The following is a 17,777-nucleotide window of genomic DNA, read 5'->3' as shown; positions in this document are numbered from 1 at the left end:
ATCCTTAATGTATTGTGATCGTGGCTTGTGGTAATCTATTAACTTTCTAATATACCCCTTTAATTCTGAGTATTATATTAGTGAGTTCTGTGTGACCATTGCAATGGATTGCTGAACCCAAAAGAGGAGTGTCAGAATAGGATAAAGAAGGATGGAAGGTGGAGGCATGTCTGACCTCTGCCCTATGGCAATCACGTGCAATTGGAGTCTCCTTTCTTTTGTAGCCAGAGGAAGTCCAATATGACCTCCACACTGTTTACTCATTAGGTAACTGAAAAATTAACTTTTTAATAAATTAAAATATATTTTAAATGAATACTATAAATGCTAGTTAGGAGAAAATAATACTTACCTTTTGCCATTTAAGGTCTTGTACCTCCACAATAATTTTACCAATCTGCTCTTCATATTGAGTTTCTGTTTCCTAGTTAAAAATAAAAATATGAAAATTACAACTTTAAGTCTTAAAGTCTCAGCTCACTCATTTTTTATTGCTATCTCATCAATTAAAACCACTGATGATTCCATGTGTGCAAAGTAGTACTGCTCCAAAGGATTTCAAATGCAAATCTCCGGGCTTGTCTTCGAAAGCACCTCAAGGTAGATTTGAAACACCATCCATTAGGATAGTAGTCAAGTGTTTAACTGGTACACCATTCAGGGACTCCAGGGACTCTTACCAGCTCTTTCATGAGAGGTTTAAAAACAAGCATCCCTCTACTCTTACTTACACACACACACACACACACACACACACACACACACTGGACAAACAGGATGACAAATAATTACTTTCCTTGACCCCACTGGAGAAATGAAGTCAAAGACCAAACTCTAAATCTAGATTGAGATAGTTGTCTGCAGGGAGAAAAAACATCCAAGGATTTGATTGCTTACCAACATCCAAGCGTTTTTTGCTTACCACTGAGTACACTATAAGTCATAAAGACAATTCAAGTAGAAATCCTCAATAAATTACATAAAGGCAGAGAGTGGGTTAAAGTAAAAACAAAAATCCACAGGAGGCTGCAGACATAGAGAAATTTACATCCTCTACTAAGCCTTTTTCCTAAGAAATCCACCAGATGCTGACAGAGAAGATCAGGAACAATACGTAGAGTTTAGCTATAGTAATGACTGAGGAGGGGAAGAGCAACCTCGATCATCTTCCTTATACCTCTACTGCACAAAAACTTTAATCTGTATAGGGGAAGGCAACAAAAAAATATAGCTAAAGACACTATTGGAAACCTTCTGCAGCCAGGAAAGCATCCCAATGGCTGCTTTTAAAACTCTACCCAAGTTACACCAAATGAGGGTGAAGTGTACACAGCTTGCTTGCCAAAGGTAAATGATGTCACTAAAAAGTATACACAAAAAAGATCTATTGCTCATTGCTATGGCATATATGATATTTAAACAACAGCAAAAAACCCACAATAATATATGTGTGTATACATTTGTATATATGCAGGGATAGAGAAGTACATATATGTGTGCATATATATATAAAGGTATGTGTGTATGTATATGCATTTATTTGGCGATATGCACATATATTCATATATATAATAAAGCACAATAGAGGACATCATTATAGATTCAGCTTAGATATAACCAAACACCTCATTGGGTTGGACATTTGGGTTTGAAAGATTAAGATCATAATCTTGCGGGGAAGTTCAGTCAATTAGTTAATGAAGTTATGTTCTACAGTAGTGAGCAGAGTCTGGAATCCTAACATTTTGCAAATGACAAATATACAACTACTAGTCTCTAATCATTTGGAGCAAAAGGGGAAAAAAGGAAACCAAAGACTCAAAGAAGAAACTCATCTACAGAACAAAGAGTGTATATAAGCCACAGTCTCATCCACCCTGAAACCAGAACTAGATGTTGACCTGCTACTCACTACTGCCTGTTCTAGTCAGGACTTAATAGACAAGATAGATAAACCCTGATAGAATGGGAGAAAAATATGGAACAGAACTTCAAGTTCTTTTTTAATTACAAAGGCCTACTGGTCTGGCTGAGACTGAAGGACTCCTGTTATTACACTGGGGTTCATCAAACCTTGAACACTGAATTCACCTTGTAGTTAATACCACATATGCTTTAAAAAAAAGAAAAGAAAAAGAATATCACCTGTACCTACTGTGCTCTTCAAAAAATAACCTATAGGAGGCCAAACTGTCAACAATTACCTTAAAAAAAAGATGAGAATGTAATGGGACAAGGAAATTAATAAGAATGTTTATGCATTGTCAAGAATGTAACCAATGTCACTGAAAATTTTGTGTAGAATTCCTAAGAAACACCTCAAAAGAGGAGACCTCACAGTGGATGGGGTCACTCCTTCAAGAAGAGGGGAAAAGGAGAAGGCCGTGCACTTGATGCTATACAACATTGAGACAAGGCTGCAACAATTCAACAGTCCCTTCACAAGAATGAGATGAGAGCCTTACCGGAAAATCAAGTTAAGACCAGGGAAGGGTAGAATATATTTCAGAGGAGGCACTGATATTTCTGTTGGTAGGTATAGTGAGTAAGTGGGAAGGAACAACCCCTCATCAGGAAGAGATGCAAAACAGTAATTGTAGGGAACCTAAGGGGAAAATAAATACTTTTCTATATTCCTGAGTAGATACTTCAAATATGTTTAACCATGCCATAGACTAAGCACTATGATGACCTTAGGTGCTGGCCTTACAGGGAACATGGCATCCCTCAAGGGTTACACCAGAAAGACTCAACTTGGAAGCCCAACTAAACAAACTGGACTGTACTTCCAAACTACCTGTATGTGGTAGTTACATAATCTCATGTCAACTTGAGGATATAAAGAGTGAAGGGGTGGAGTCTGGTCTGTCAATCAGGTCACAGCCCAATAATGCCTCCTAGTGGGTGTTACCTTCTCATGAGGATCCTGGGAACTTCCTCTCTTTCTCCCTGGAGGTGAGACACACTTTCTGCTTCACCTTCCTGTTGAGGAACCACACTCAGAGAACTGGAGGAGCCAGCACTGAGATGCTTCCACGGGCATTGGATCCACAAAACTTTCCACCCATTGGCCTGTGAGCGTACTATATTTGGCATCATTACATGTGCTGTGTGAGTCTAAAGAGGAATTTGTGGACTAGTATCGGGCATATGGGCTAATATCAGATTTAGGTACTTGATCTGGACTGGGCTGGGGTGTTTTCTTAATATACAATTTCTCTTTGATATAAAGCTCTCTTTTGCATACATATGAGTATCTCTAGATTTGTTTCTCTAGTCAATCTAGACTAACACACTGTACCCTTGGACTTAGGACTGAAATACCCTGATGAGAGAGAAAGCGAAGGATGGCCACCTCACGACTGTGGAAATAGATGGCAATCATTGGATCTGGAGTGGGACCCATGGCTTAGTAGGTATCCAGAACCTAGAACCACCATCTATTTAGTACCTCAATGCTTCCCTGGCATTAATATGACAGGTATTAATCTGAGAGGTAATGATCTACCCTTGTAAGAAATGGCACTGTGTTAGTCCAGGTAGACTAGAGAAACAAATCCATAGAAACTCATATGTGTATAAGAAAGAGTTTTATATAAAGGGTAATTGTACATTAAGAAAGCATCCCAAACCAGTCCAGTCCAAGCCCACATGTCCAATATTCGCCAATATATCCGATACCAATCTATAAAGTACTCTTCAGACTCATGAAACACATGCAATGACACCGAATGCAGGACGATCACAGACCAGTGGGATAGAAAGTCTTTGGATCCAGTGGTGTTATAAGCATTTGAGTGCTGGCAGGGGTCTCTATGTGGCTTCCCCAGCTACAGAGGTCTGGTTGCATCAGGGTAGGTCCATGTGGCTTCTCCAGCTCAGGGCACTAGCGTAGTTCCATGTGTCTTGTCAGCTGCAATGTCTCCCAGGGAGTCACCACTGTCAGTAGAGCTTCCAAGGAAGTGAAAAAGTGAGAGAGAGTCTCCCTCTAAGGAGGAAATACCAGTTTTCCCAGAATTCTCAGGGGAAGGTCATGCCCACATAGGTATCATTGGCTATGACCCAGACTAGACTCCACCCCTTCACCCTTAATCCTCTCGAGTCCCAAATTGACACCAGATTATGTAACTACCACAGGTACAATTTTTTCCCCCTAACATCAACCCACATGCTCAATGTAAACAGAGCTCAATCAATTACAAAATCAATCTGTACAAAGCAACAACTCATGGATTGCAGTTTGCAGTTGAACTATACTCACATAAACTCTTCATATCAACATTACCTTAAATTCTATGCCATTGGATAAATTATTGATGATATTAATGCAATCACCTTATAGCCTAGGCGATGATTGACAATGTTTTTCTTTTTTGTTTCTCTGTTGCTGTTTTTTTTTGTTGTTCTTGTTGGGTCAATTAATGTTGCTTCTTTTGTTTTTGTCATAATATGACCATCAGTCAAATAAACCAGAGTTATTCATAACCTGTGGACAAGCTGATGGAATCTGGGCTCCCACTTAATTCAAGCCCCAATCCAAGAACAAAACATGGCCCTGCTTGATACTTACCTTCACAAAGAGATCACTGAAAATAAGGGTGCTACAGCAAAGTGTGGCGAGGAAAGCACATGGTGCCCAGCTATCAATTAAAATAATGCCTGGGGTCTTAAAGGCTTGTATTCAAACAAGCAGCCATTTAAGTGAGGCATCAGTTAAGTTCACATTGAGGAAACAAACGAGCCTATGTGATGCAAAGATGATGATAACAAAATCCAAATACGGGAAGGGGAAAATATCAGAGTTTAAATTCTGAACACTCAATTTGTAGAAAGCTATGGAGGACAGTGGGAGCCCAATATCCATCTGCACAGTATCTAGTCAGGTTAAGCCTCTGGCATATCCCCTCTAGCCACAGGTATGGGACTCAAACAGCTTTACTTTCAGACAGAGATTATTGTAAACTTGATTGTGGTAGATCGAATGATGATATAATATGATACTTGGTCAATTGACCTCCCTCTTGACCCAATCTAAATTTGCCTAGGTTCAAATATTTCTTGTTTCTGCCATGACTGAAATTTCTTCTCTGGCTTTTAAAATGTTGCTGGTCTTTTGTTTATTCATTCATTTTATCTTTATATTATTATTTTCTTCTTTCTGTTTCATTTTGTTGTTTTTCATTGTTTCTGTTAGTTTTCCCAGTTTATGAAGCCAGAAGGAGTGAATGCATAGAGACAATGACTGATGCAATGATTTATTGAGATGGGGGATGGTGGAGGCTTTGGGAAGCAAACAATGAATATGGAAGGGGGGAGGGACTACTAAATGATGTATATACAACTCTTTTTAAAAAGCAATTTAACTATGGAAGTGTATTAAATGTGGATTTTATTACAAGAAAACTACTTAAAAAAGAAACCATATTTGACAAATGGTAACCATGGGTGAAGGAGGAAGAGATTTTGCTTAAGGGGCGTTGAGTTTATGTTAATGGTGGTGGAATAATTTGGAAAAGGATATCAATAATGGTTGTATAACATGAAGAGTATAATCAGTGACACTGAAGTTAATGACATGGAGAATATTTTATTTTCTATATTTTTGCCATAACTTTAAAAAATTACACAAACAATGAGTACAAAGAAGAAAATATTCTAAAAGTGATTGTGGTAATGATTTTACAATTCTTATTGATATGATTGAACTATTTTTTGTTTTGTTTTGTTTTGACTGAACTATGGAATTGTATGATATGTAGATGAAATGCCAATAAAACTTTTTTTAAAATTTCTGTAGAAGAAGGATTATAAAGAAGGATGATTCAACCAAGGTCCAGTAGAGCACCAAAGAAACATACATCATTCCTCTAGTTCCTGAATGCATCCTCCCCATCACTACCATGACCCATTTCAACCTTAAAAATCTAGCTAGACTGGAGAACACACACTGGTACAGATAAGAGCTCTCCACACATGGAATTCAGGACAGATAAACCCCTCAGGAACAGTAGTGGGAGTAGTGATATCATGAGGGTAGGGGGATGGTCAGGGAGGGGGGAGAGGGAGAAAGTGGGAACCCATCACAAGGTTGGATATATATTGCACCCCTAAAGGGGAAGAATAACATAAATGTGGGTGAAGAGAGACAACAAACAGTGTAAGATACAAAATAATAACAACAATATATAATTGATCGAGGATTCACCAGGGTGGGAGCGTTGGGGAGAGTGGAGAAAAAAAAGCTTATACCAAGGGCTCAAGTAGAAAATGTTTTAAAAATGATGATGGTAACATATGTAGAAATATGCTTGATACAATTGATGTATGGAATGTTATAAGAGCTGTAAGAGCCCCCAATAAAATGATTTTTAAAAATATTTTTCTGTAGAAATTATGGAATGGAAACCAAAACGTCTATGTAAATTTCACCAGAAGCATAATAAAATATTATTAAAAATAAAAAATAAAGCTCTACCCATACAACCTCATAAAAATCAAAACTCAATCTACAGAGGGAAAGTCAACAAAACAAATGACAGCCTCAGAGCTATAGTTGTTTTTTGGAAACCTACCACAACTGGAAAGAAACAAGGAGAAAAATAACCAGCTCTGTTATCACAGATAGGCCAGGAATACTGGACCCACAAGTAATATGAAACAGTCAAAACTCATGTAAAAACCCCATACCCTAGATCCAGGTATAACTAAGATTGAGGGTTAATTTTTAAAAATGAGGATGTTCCTCTCACCCCCATTTACTAGCAGCACCACACTAATAAGCATCCAGGAAAAAATCTGAGTAATACAGCTAAGAGTGCTGCTAACGAGACACAGAAAACTCTTCAAATAAAATAATGCAGAAGTTCTTTTTATAGGTTTACTTGTATTTCAAAAAACTATGTGTTGTAAATCCTAACCACTATACCGGTGGATATAATACCATTTAGGAAGAGGGTTTTCTTTGGTATGTTAATTAGGCAGTAGGGTGTATTTTAAGCCCATCTATTTTTTTACAGTTTTATTGACAAACAATTCACATACCATACATTTCAATGGTTTAAACATACTAAAAAGTGTTGTGCAATCATCATGACAATCAATTTTAGAAATTTTCTTCATTCTTTTATTCATTATTAACTCCCTATTTCTCCCACAATCTCCCCTACCATAACCTTAAGAAACTATTAATTCAGTTATTATCTCTATAGATTTGTCTGTCCTAGATTTTATATGAAGACACACAACTCCCGTAGCCAACAATTGCAAAATAAAACACAGAAAGACTTCAAACCAAAAGAAAGCAAAAAAGAATAAAAACAAGAACAAATTTTAAATGGGTCAAAAGGGAGAATTGTGGGGCGGGGAAGCTGTTTACTCCTTAGGCAAATAGGACAGGACTACCACCTTCCATGGTTCATGGCCCATGGGAGAATGCTGATGGCTCAGCCATGGGAGCTGATGATGCAATGGCTCACTTGTCTACCTGAGCTAGACACTTGTTCCTGTTCCCTGACTAAACCTGCAGAAGGCAGCAGTCTGAAAACTTATCAGTTACTGTATATGCTTGAGTATAAGCCGAGGTTTTCAGCACATTTTTAATGCAGTTTTTGTGGTAAAATTAAGTGCCTCAGTGGATATTCGGGTCAGCACTTCCCATTTCCAGCCTCATCCTCCCCTCCGCCAGTGAATAACTTGGCTTATGTGCTAATGCTACTTTGTATACCTTAAAATTGTGAATTGTCCTTTTGCGTAATCCTGGAAGAGTATTTAAACTTGCCCGTAATAAAGTCTGGGGCTCTGGAGTGTCTATACTGCAGGGACCTCTGCGCCTCAACTTTTGGTATCCCTTTTTTTAAAAAATCATTTTATTGGGGGCTCGTACAATTCTTATCACAATCCATACATACATCCAGGGTGTCAAGCACATATGTACATTTGTTGCCATCATCATTCTCAAAACATTTGCTTTCTACTTGAGCCCTTAATATCAGCTCATTTTCTCCCTCCTTCCCCACTCCCCCTGCCCTCATGAACCCTTGATAATTCATTAAATTATTACTATTTTTTTCATATGTTACACTGTCTGATGTCTCCCCGCGCTCTCTTCTCTGCTGTCCATCCCCCAGGGAGGAGGCTATGCGTAGATTCTTGTAATCAGTTCCCCCTTTCCACCCCACATTCCCTCCACCCTCCAGGCATTGCCACTCTCACCACTGGTCCTGAAGGGGTCATCTGTCCTGAATTCCCTGTGTTTCCAGTTGCTATCTGTACCAATGTACATCCTCTGGTCTAGCCAGATTTGTAAGGTAGAATTGGGATCATGATAGCAGGGCGGAGGAAGCATTTAAGAACTAGAGGAAAGTTATATGCTTCATTGTTGCTAGCTTGCACCCTGACTGGCTCATCTCCTACCCACAACCCTTCAGTAGAGTGGTGTCCAGTTGCCTACCGATGAGCTTTGAGTATCCACTCTGCACTCACCCTCATTTACGATGATATGATTTTTTTGTTCTTTGATGCTTGATACCTGATCCCTTTAACGCCTTGTGGTCACACAGGGTGGTGTGCTTCTTCCATGTGAACTTTGTTGCTTCTGAGTTAGATGGCCGCTTGTTTATCTTCAAGCATTTAAGACCTCAGACACTATATCTTTTGATAGGCTATCCCTTTTGTAAATAAGTTTTCTCCTTGCAGATTGTATCCTCTTGAATGCATTCTATTTGTAAGATAAGAGCCAGTCTTTACATTATATTACAGAGAACAAATGTTACCTGCCATTGAGTTGGTTCTGACTCATAGTAACCCAATGTACAACAGAACAAAACACTGCCCATTCTTGTGCCATCCTCTCAATAGCTCTCATGTTTAAGCCTATTGTTGTAGTCACTGAATCAGTCATCGCTTCCAGGGTTTTCCTCTTATTTCCTGCCCCTCTACCTTACCTGGAAGAAAGACAAGGCTTTCTATTTCTGTAAAGAGTTAGTCTCCAAAACTCACAGGGGCAGTTCTCTTCTGTCCTAAAAGGTCTCTATGAGTCAGCATATACTCTATGGCAGTGAGTTAGTTTTTTTTAATTTTCTACTTTACCTAGCATGATGTCCTTTTCTAGACACTAGTCTCTCCTGACATCATGTTCAATGTACATGAGATGAAATACCTAAGGAGTATTCCGGCTACACTTTTTCCAAGACAGATGTTCTTTTGACAGTCCATGTTACTATCCATTTTCTTTTCCAGTATCATAATTTAAACATATTGATTCTTCTTTGGTCTTCTTTATTCAATGTCCAACTTTCACATGCATCTGAGGCAATTGAAAATACTGTGACTTGGGTCATGCGTACTTTAGTCCTGAAAGTAAACACCTTGCTTTTTAACATTTTAAAGTGGTCTTGTGCAGCAGATTTCCCTAATTCAATGTGTCATTTAATCTCTTGACTGCTGTTTCCATGAGCATTGATTGTGGATCCAATCTTTGACAACTTCAATCTTTTCTCCATTGGTCCAGTTGTGAGGATTTTAGTCTTCTTTACAATGAGTTGTAATTCATACTGTAGGCTGTAATCCTTGATCCTCATCAGCAAGTCCTCCTCACTTTCAGCAAGCAAGCATCTGAATATTGCAGGTTGTTAATAAGCCTTCCTCCAAACCTGATGACACATTCTTCTTCATATAATCCAGCTTCTATAATTATTTGCCCAACATACAGTTTAAATAAGTGTGGTAAAAGGATGTCACACTGCTGCACACCTTTCCTGATTTTAAACCATTAAATATTACTTTGTTCTGTTACCACAGGGCATAAATCTGAATGGCCAAGAAGCATATGAGAAAATGTTCCCGATCATTAGCCATAAAGGAAATGCAAATAAAAACAACTAGGAGATACCACCTAACACCCCCAAAGATAGTCCAATTCAAAATATCAGAAAGCAACAAGTGTTGGAGGGGTGTAGTGAGATAGGATGTGGGAGTTATATAATTGGTTGTCAATTTGAGGATTATGAGTGGAGGGGTGGAGTCTAGCCTGTCAATCATTGTGTAGCCAATGAGGCCTCTGTGTGGGAATGGCCTCCCCCCCCCCCCTCCCCGAGGATTCTGAGAATTCCTGTATTTCCTCTTTGGAGGCAGGAGACACTTTCCTCTCTCTGCTCACTCCCCGAGAGACTCTCCACTGATGACACATGAAGCTATGCTGATGGCAGCGAGAGCCCTGGACCTGGAGAAGCCACATGAAGACCCCTGCCAGTCTGAGATGCTTACTATGCCACTGGATCCACAAGATTTCCCACCCACTGGCCTGTAATCTTCCTGCATTCAGCATTGTTGCATGTGTTTTATGACTCTGAAGAGGATGTTATAGGTTGGTATTGGATATATGGACTAATATCGGACTTATAACTTGATCTGGACTAGATTGGGATGTTTTCTCAATATTCAATTGCTCTTCTATATAAAGTTTTTTCCTACACACTAACGAGTGTCTATGAATTTGTTTCTCTAATCTACTCAGACTAACACATAGAAACTCTCGTCCACTTCTAGTGGACTGGTAGTTATGTGCAGCTATTATGAAAATCGATTTTGTGATACCCAAAACAAATGGAAATCAAGCTACCACATGACCCAACAATCCACGACTGGGCATAAACCCAGAAAAGGTAAAATGAGACCACAGCCAGACATTCCAATGTTCATCACGGAGCAGTTCACAATCACAAACAGTTGGAAAAAAACTAAATTTGCATCAACAGATGAATGGATTAAAAAACAACTCTGGTACTCACATGCAATAGAGTACTATACATCCCTCAAAAGCAGTGATGAACACATAAAACACATCATCACATGGGAAGAGTTGGAGGAATTTATGTTAAGCAAAGTAAGCCAAGCACAAAAGGGCAAATACAACATAAGTCCACTGAGTTAAGCTTAAAAAACACTAGAGGCATAGGGGAAAAGTCACTAAATGTATAAATTCCTGGGGTGAGGCCCAGGCGCTCTGGCAAGGGTCAGACCAGACCCAAGGATACATATGGCAGTCAACTAAAAAGGAAGGGAAAAGAAAACAAACAAACAAAAAGGACATGGATAGTGGGGGAAAGGGCATTAACCCACCCATGGGGAGAATATTGTTTATGTCTCCGCAGGAAAGGGAGAGAAAGACCATACCTCAACCAGGTATACAAGCCTTGAGGACAGCATACCAGCATGAAGCAGTGAACTAACAGAAAGGTCTACAGGGCCAGCCCCAATCCCAGCTACATTGAACCCCTTCCCAAAAGATTGCACTACAGTGGACAGCACTGAAGACACAGCCTGGGAAGAATGGCATGTCTGACCAAACCACACGGCATCAAATTAAGAGGCAAAGAGAGAGGGAGAGTGGACTGCCTCCTGGCCCACCAGCCCCAGGTATGACACTCCTGATAGGAGCAGCTAAGGCACAGAGAAGACGGTAGGGCCAGCCCCACCACGTGACACAACATCCCCTCACTGACCCACAGCACTGCATGGACAGCACTGGAGACACAATGCAGGTATTGTGCCCAGTTTGACCTCACACACACACCAGGGCAAAACACAAAGTGAGCAGAACAGAGCAGTAAGGGGAGCAAATCAATGAAGTCCCCAAGGTATCCCTGAAATAGACTTCAGTCTCAGAGGGCAGGCTTGGCAATTCATAAGACTTGATCAGATAACATACATATGGGCCAGCAGACAGACCCATAACTATTTATTTACCTTTTTTTCCCTTTCCTTCTTCTTCCCTTTTTCCATGTCTACATAAAATAGGCAAGATAAAGAATCCCGAGAAAAAAGCAATGGGACTGATGGTTCTGCGGGGGCAGGTGAGGGAGGGAGTGGGGAAAAGGGAGAGGGGAGCCAAAAAATCCAGGAAGAAGGGAACAACAAAAGATCTAAAATCAATGGTGAGGGGAGTGTAGAACGTCTGGTGGGGTTTGATCAAGTACAATGTAGCCAAGTAGAATTAGTGAGAGCTGAATAAAGATCGAACATGATATTAGAACAGGAGGAAAGTAAATGAAAATAGAGGAAAGAACTAGGAGGCAAAAGGTATTTATAGAGGAATAAATATAAGCATGTATAGATATAAATATATTAATATATAATAATAGGGATATAGGTCTATGTACATATATTTATATGTTAAGTATTAAGGAAGCAGGCAGACAGTGGCCCTCTACTCAAGTACTTCCTCAATGCAAGAGCACTTGTTCTAATAACCTGGCATTCTGTGATGCTCACCTTCCCAATACCATTGCTGAACTCAAAATGGTTGCATAAGGAAATATGAAGAAAGTTGATGGTGCCTGGCTATTAGAAGATATAACGTATGGGGTCTTAAAGGCTTGAAACCAAACAAGTGGCCATCTAGCAGGGAAGCAACAAAGTCCACATGGATTAAGCACACCTGTCTGTGTAATCATGAGGCATACACAGGATTAGATATCAGGCATCAGAAAACCCAAAACAATCATACTGAAGTGAACAAGGGGTTCGTAGTGGAGATCCAAAACCCATCTGTAGACAATTGGACATCCTCTCATAGAAGGGTCACAGGGAAGGGACAAGCCAGCCAGGGTGCAGTGCAACACCAATGAAACACACAACAATCTTCTAGTTCTTTAATGCTTCCTCCCCCCACTATCATGACTCCAGTTCTATCTTACAAATACAGCTAGACCATAGCATGTACACTGGTACAGAAAAGAGTACTTGACACACAGAATCCAGGACAGATAAACCACTCAGGAACAATAATGGGGATAGCAATACCGTGAGGGTAGAAAGAAGATAGAGGGAGAAGGGGAAGAAAAGGAGAATGGATCACAATGATCAACATATAAGCCCCCGCCCCCCCAAGGGGGACAAACAACATAAACGTGAGTGAAGGGAGGCAGTGGACGGTGCAAGCTATGAAAATAATAATAATTTAAAATTTACCAAGAGGTCACAAGGGTGGGAGGGTAGGGGAGGATGGGTAAAAAGAGGAGCTGATAACAAGGGCTCAAGTAGGAAGAAAATGTTTTGAAAATGATGGTGGTAACATATGTAGAAATATGCTTGATACAACTGATGTATCAATTGCTATAAGAGCTGTAAGGGCCCCCAATAAAATGATTATAGAAAGAAGAAAAAAAAACAAGCAACCATCTCAGTGAAGCATCAACTGAGCCAACGTGGAAGAAGCACATCAGTACGTATGGATAGTGATAAGAGTTGTATGAGCCCCAATAAAATGATTTAAAAACAAAAAAAGAGAAGCACATCAGCCTGTGTGATACAATGATTGTAAATAATAAAATAATAAAACCCAAATCCAAATGAGGGAATAGTATCGGAGCTTAAGTTGTGAACACCTGTTGCAGAAGGCTATGGGTGAGAGTGGAAGCCTAAAATTCCTTTACAAGATTCACACATGAATTAAATCTCCTGTAAATTACCTCTGACCATAGAGAATGGATGTGAGTAGCCTTGCTATCAGGCAGAGACCATTGAAAAGTTGGTTATGGCTGATGCAGTTAGGTTAAAATGTAATACCCTATCATTTGATCTCCCCTTTGACCCACTTTAAAGTTGCAATCCTAATCTTTGACAAAATCTATTTCAAGGTGCAGGTCATAACTAGAGATAAGGATGGGCACTATATAATGCTTAAGTGATGAGTAGACCAAAAGCCAGTGAGCATAATAAATATATACAGGCCCAATGAGAGACCTGTGAAATTAATCAATCAGATCCTTCAAAGATAAAAAAAGAAATCACAAGTTCAACAATCATAACATGAGACTGATACACTACTCTCCGTGACATACAAATCAGAGAAAGAAGCTTGATAAGGAGGCAACAAACTAAACAATACAATTAGACAACTCAACCTGATAGTCATATTCAGAGCTCTCCACCCAACTTCAAAAAATTCACATTCTTTTCAAGTATGCCTGGCACATATTCAAAAATAGACCACATGCTGGGACACAAGTCAAGCTTAAGTAAAGACTTCCTTTTCTAACCACTATGCCATAAAACTGGAAATCAACAAAACAAAGATTTTTTTAAAAAGGAAAATACTTAAGAGGATGAACAACATTCTTCTTCAAAAGGAGTGGATACTGGCCCAAATTAGAGACAAAATTAGGATATTTCTAACAACCAATGAGAATCGCTTCTCGGCCTTTGGGCTAAGACCATGTGTGTAGAAACTAATGAAATGAGGATACAACATACCAAAACGTATGGGATATAGCAAAAGCAGTTATTAGAGGATGGTAGCAGTAAAAGCACATTTGAAAGAGGAAGAGAGACTTATGGTCTATATTCTATCACAAAACCTTCAGCAGATGGAACAGAGTCAACAGAATAACCCTTCTAATATAAAAATAAAAGTAATAATAAAAATCAGGGTTGGGATAAATGAGTGGAAAAACAAGAAAACAATGCAAAAATTAATGCAGTGAAATGCTGGTTCATTGAAAGGTTGAACAGAATCAACAAGCTGTTGGCTAATCTAACCAAAGATAGGAAGGAGCAGACATCAATATCCAGGATTAGGGATGAGACAAGGGAAATTACAACAGACACTAATGAAATTAAAAGATTAATTACACAGTACTATGAAGGCTTGTACTCCAATGAATTCAACCACTTTGAAGACATGGACAAATACTTTTAAGAACAATTCCTCCCCAGATTATTTCATATAGATGTTAAGAACCTGAACAGACACCTAGCAAAAGAAGAAATAGGTAAGTTTATCAAGGAACTACCAACCAAAAAAATTCCTAGCACAGATGACTACACAGGAGAATCCTACCAAGCATTCAGGGAAGAGCTGACACCAAACCTGCACAAGCTCATCCAAAGCTTGTGTAGAAAAGGATGGTAAGCTACCAAGCTCACTTTATGAAGCTGCTATAACACTGATACCAAAACCAGGCAAGGATCCCACAAGAATAGAGAACTACAGATTGATATATCTAATAAACATCGATGCAAACATTCTTAACAAAATTTTAGCCAATAGAACATGAAACTACATAAAACAAATAATTCATCATGACCAAGTGGGATTCATACCAGGGATGCAGGATGGTTCACCATCCAAAAATCCATCAACATTATCCACCACATTGAAAAGAAAAAGTACAGAAACCACATAATATCAATGGGCACAGAAAAAGCATCTGACAACATTCAACACCCATCCCTAATTTAGACACTCAAGAAGGTAGGCTTGGAAGGAAATTACCTCAAGATAAAAACATTCCCACTGAAAAAGCAGACCAGATAAAGATGTTCCTTGTCCCCATTTTTATTTAACATCATCCTGGAGGTCCTAGCTAATAACATAAGGCAACAGAAGGATATTAAAGGTATTAATCTGGTGAAAGAAGAAGTGAAACTATTACTATTTGCAGATAATATATTGCAGATTCTACATATTGAAAGCCCCAAAGGCTCCACAATAAGAGTGCTAGAAGCAACACAGGAATATGATAGAGTGGCAGGATACAAGGTCAACAAACAGAACTCAATTGGATTGCTATGTACATCAGATGGGATCACATTGAGATATATAGGGATATATCTAACCAAAAAATCAAAAGATCTGTATGAGGAAAATACCAAACATTATTACAAGAAACCAAAAGCGACCTTCACAAATAGAAAAATACCCCATGCTCATGGCTCTGGAGACAATAAAGATGTCAATCCTACATAAGGGACTATATAAGTTCCTATTGCATGTACACACCTAACTCATCCCCCTCCTATACATATGCCTATTGTACAGACCCTTCTGGTTATCCATGTGGTTACCTGTAATTAGGGAGGTTGCATCCCCGAGTGTATATAAGCTTTGGTTGGAAATATATTTGCTCTCTCTACACAGATCTGGTTGCTGAGATCATGGCCGTCCGGGAGGTGAGCACTTGCATGCTTTAGCTTCTCTGATGTATCTTTAATTTTACCCCTCAATTACACAATCGCCCCTGTGACCCGTTCGATTGTGGGTCTGGTAGCCCACATACAAGAAAGGTTTGTTCTAATAATATGACAATGTATGATGCCATTCAGACACAATCACTGAAGACAAAATGGATGCATAAGCAAATGTGGTGAAGAAAGCTGAAGGTGTCCGGCTATTATAAGATATAGTGTCTAGGGGTGGGGGGGGGGGAATGGTGACTTGATATGACTCACCTGTCCAGAGTTCCTGCCGCCAGACCAGAAAATTGGGAGGTAAGGTGAAGGAAATGGGGAGGTGGAGTCTGGAAATTAGGACTAAGGCACTAGGGTCTCTCCTGAACCCCTTTTTTGCGTGTGATTTCCACTCACAAAGCAAACCAAAAAAAGCTTTAAAGTGCTCTAGCTTTGGTGAGCCCACAGGCGGCAGCTACGCCCTTGCCGGGAGCTGTTTCTCCAGGCTGACGCCCCACAGGGGACAGAATCTCAGACATGAGGAGAACCCCACACCAGAGCTCTCCATGCTGTTTGCTGCCTTGAGCTCACAGCCTGGGGAGTGGCGGTGGCAGGTAGCTATAATTCAGAGTAGAAGAAAAAGCAGATTTTTACCTCAGGTAGATCGTGGTGTGGGAGAAAATAGGCAGATCATCGGAATCCAGGTAGCGAAATTAATTCCAATTGGCTCAGAAGGAAACAACCCCCCTGATAAGCTGGATCTCCCCCTCTGGGAACCAGCGTGACAACCCCCAAATCAGAGCACATCACAAGCATTTTTTTAAAAAGGGGGGTGAAATATATATTATTGGTTAATAACTCAAACCACAGTCTGGTGGCTCAGCTCCAAGTAGCACATAGGCAGGGGCCTTTAACATAAATCAGCATAAGAAGAAACCTAGCTAAGGAATGTCAGAACTGGCAGTTTTTTGCATAACAAAGACCCCGCTGTAGCAAGTGTCAGTTTCAAACAGCACTGAGCTGCGGATTAGAGACTGTGGGAGACCATTTAATTTGACTTTAGTCTATTTAGACTTGGTCTAGCTGGCCAGGGGGATAAAAAAAAATTAAATAAAAAATAAAATCTTCTGATCTAGTAGGACACCAGCAGCCTAGATAGGACAACAATCCCAGCTTCCCTTTCAGTGATTCTACACATAGCTGGGGAGGCCCTGCCTGTCCGGGGGCCCTAAACCGGGCTGTGGTAAGACCCAGCCCCTCACCCCTCGCCCCTGCTGCATTGCCACATACAGCGCAAGGCAAGCGTACCAGTAAATTCCAGAGCTCAATGGATGCCTGGTCACAGGTGCAATCTTGCTTTTGAAAGTAATCCCAGACAGCATCTGTGGAACCCTACAGAAAACGGGTATACCACCCTGTTACCTAGAGGAAGAGTTGGAACTCCTCCAGCCTCACAGACAGGTGATCAAGTCTCAGTTATCACCTTACCTACTACTCTATTTCTTCCCTCTTCATTCACTAACCCTTCTATCTTTCCCACCACAGTCAGTCTCAACGAGCTCAGGTTTGTGTTGGGGTTCTTTTTTCTCTCTTTCTTCTTTTTCCCTCTTTCTCCTCTTCTCTCCCATTCTCTCCTATCATACGCCACTACTGGCTTCCAGATCACTACCCTCTGCTTAGGGCAAATCAACCCAAATAGCAGGAGGAACTTCTGCCTGCACTCTGTTGGAGTGCTGTACACCACACAAGGCAGCTGGGACAAACATCTACACCGTGCTCCGCTGCTGAGGAAACTTCCTCCATCGGACTTCTAGGCGAGCTCGTCAACA

The 17,777-nt window shown here is 40.1% G+C and overlaps 1 protein-coding gene across 1 annotated transcript in view; it reads right to left on the bottom strand.

Annotated features, from left to right (window-relative positions):
• CCDC73 (coiled-coil domain containing 73) overlaps positions 1-17,777 on the bottom strand; it is a 146,206-nt gene that overhangs the window by 90,629 nt on the left and 37,800 nt on the right. The window contains exon 2 of the mRNA XM_004708274.2: positions 353-424. Within this exon, the coding sequence (XP_004708331.1) occupies positions 353-424 (72 nt within the window). The remainder of the gene's footprint in view (positions 1-352; positions 425-17,777) is intronic.

This window comes from Echinops telfairi, unplaced genomic scaffold, assembly GCF_000313985.2.
Source record: "Echinops telfairi isolate 266 unplaced genomic scaffold, ASM31398v2 ScPeMD7_60;HRSCAF=208, whole genome shotgun sequence".
Taxonomy (NCBI): Eukaryota; Metazoa; Chordata; class Mammalia; order Afrosoricida; family Tenrecidae; genus Echinops; species Echinops telfairi.
The sequence above is the reverse complement of the archived record's forward strand: the minus strand, read 5'-3'. Positions and strand labels throughout refer to the sequence as shown.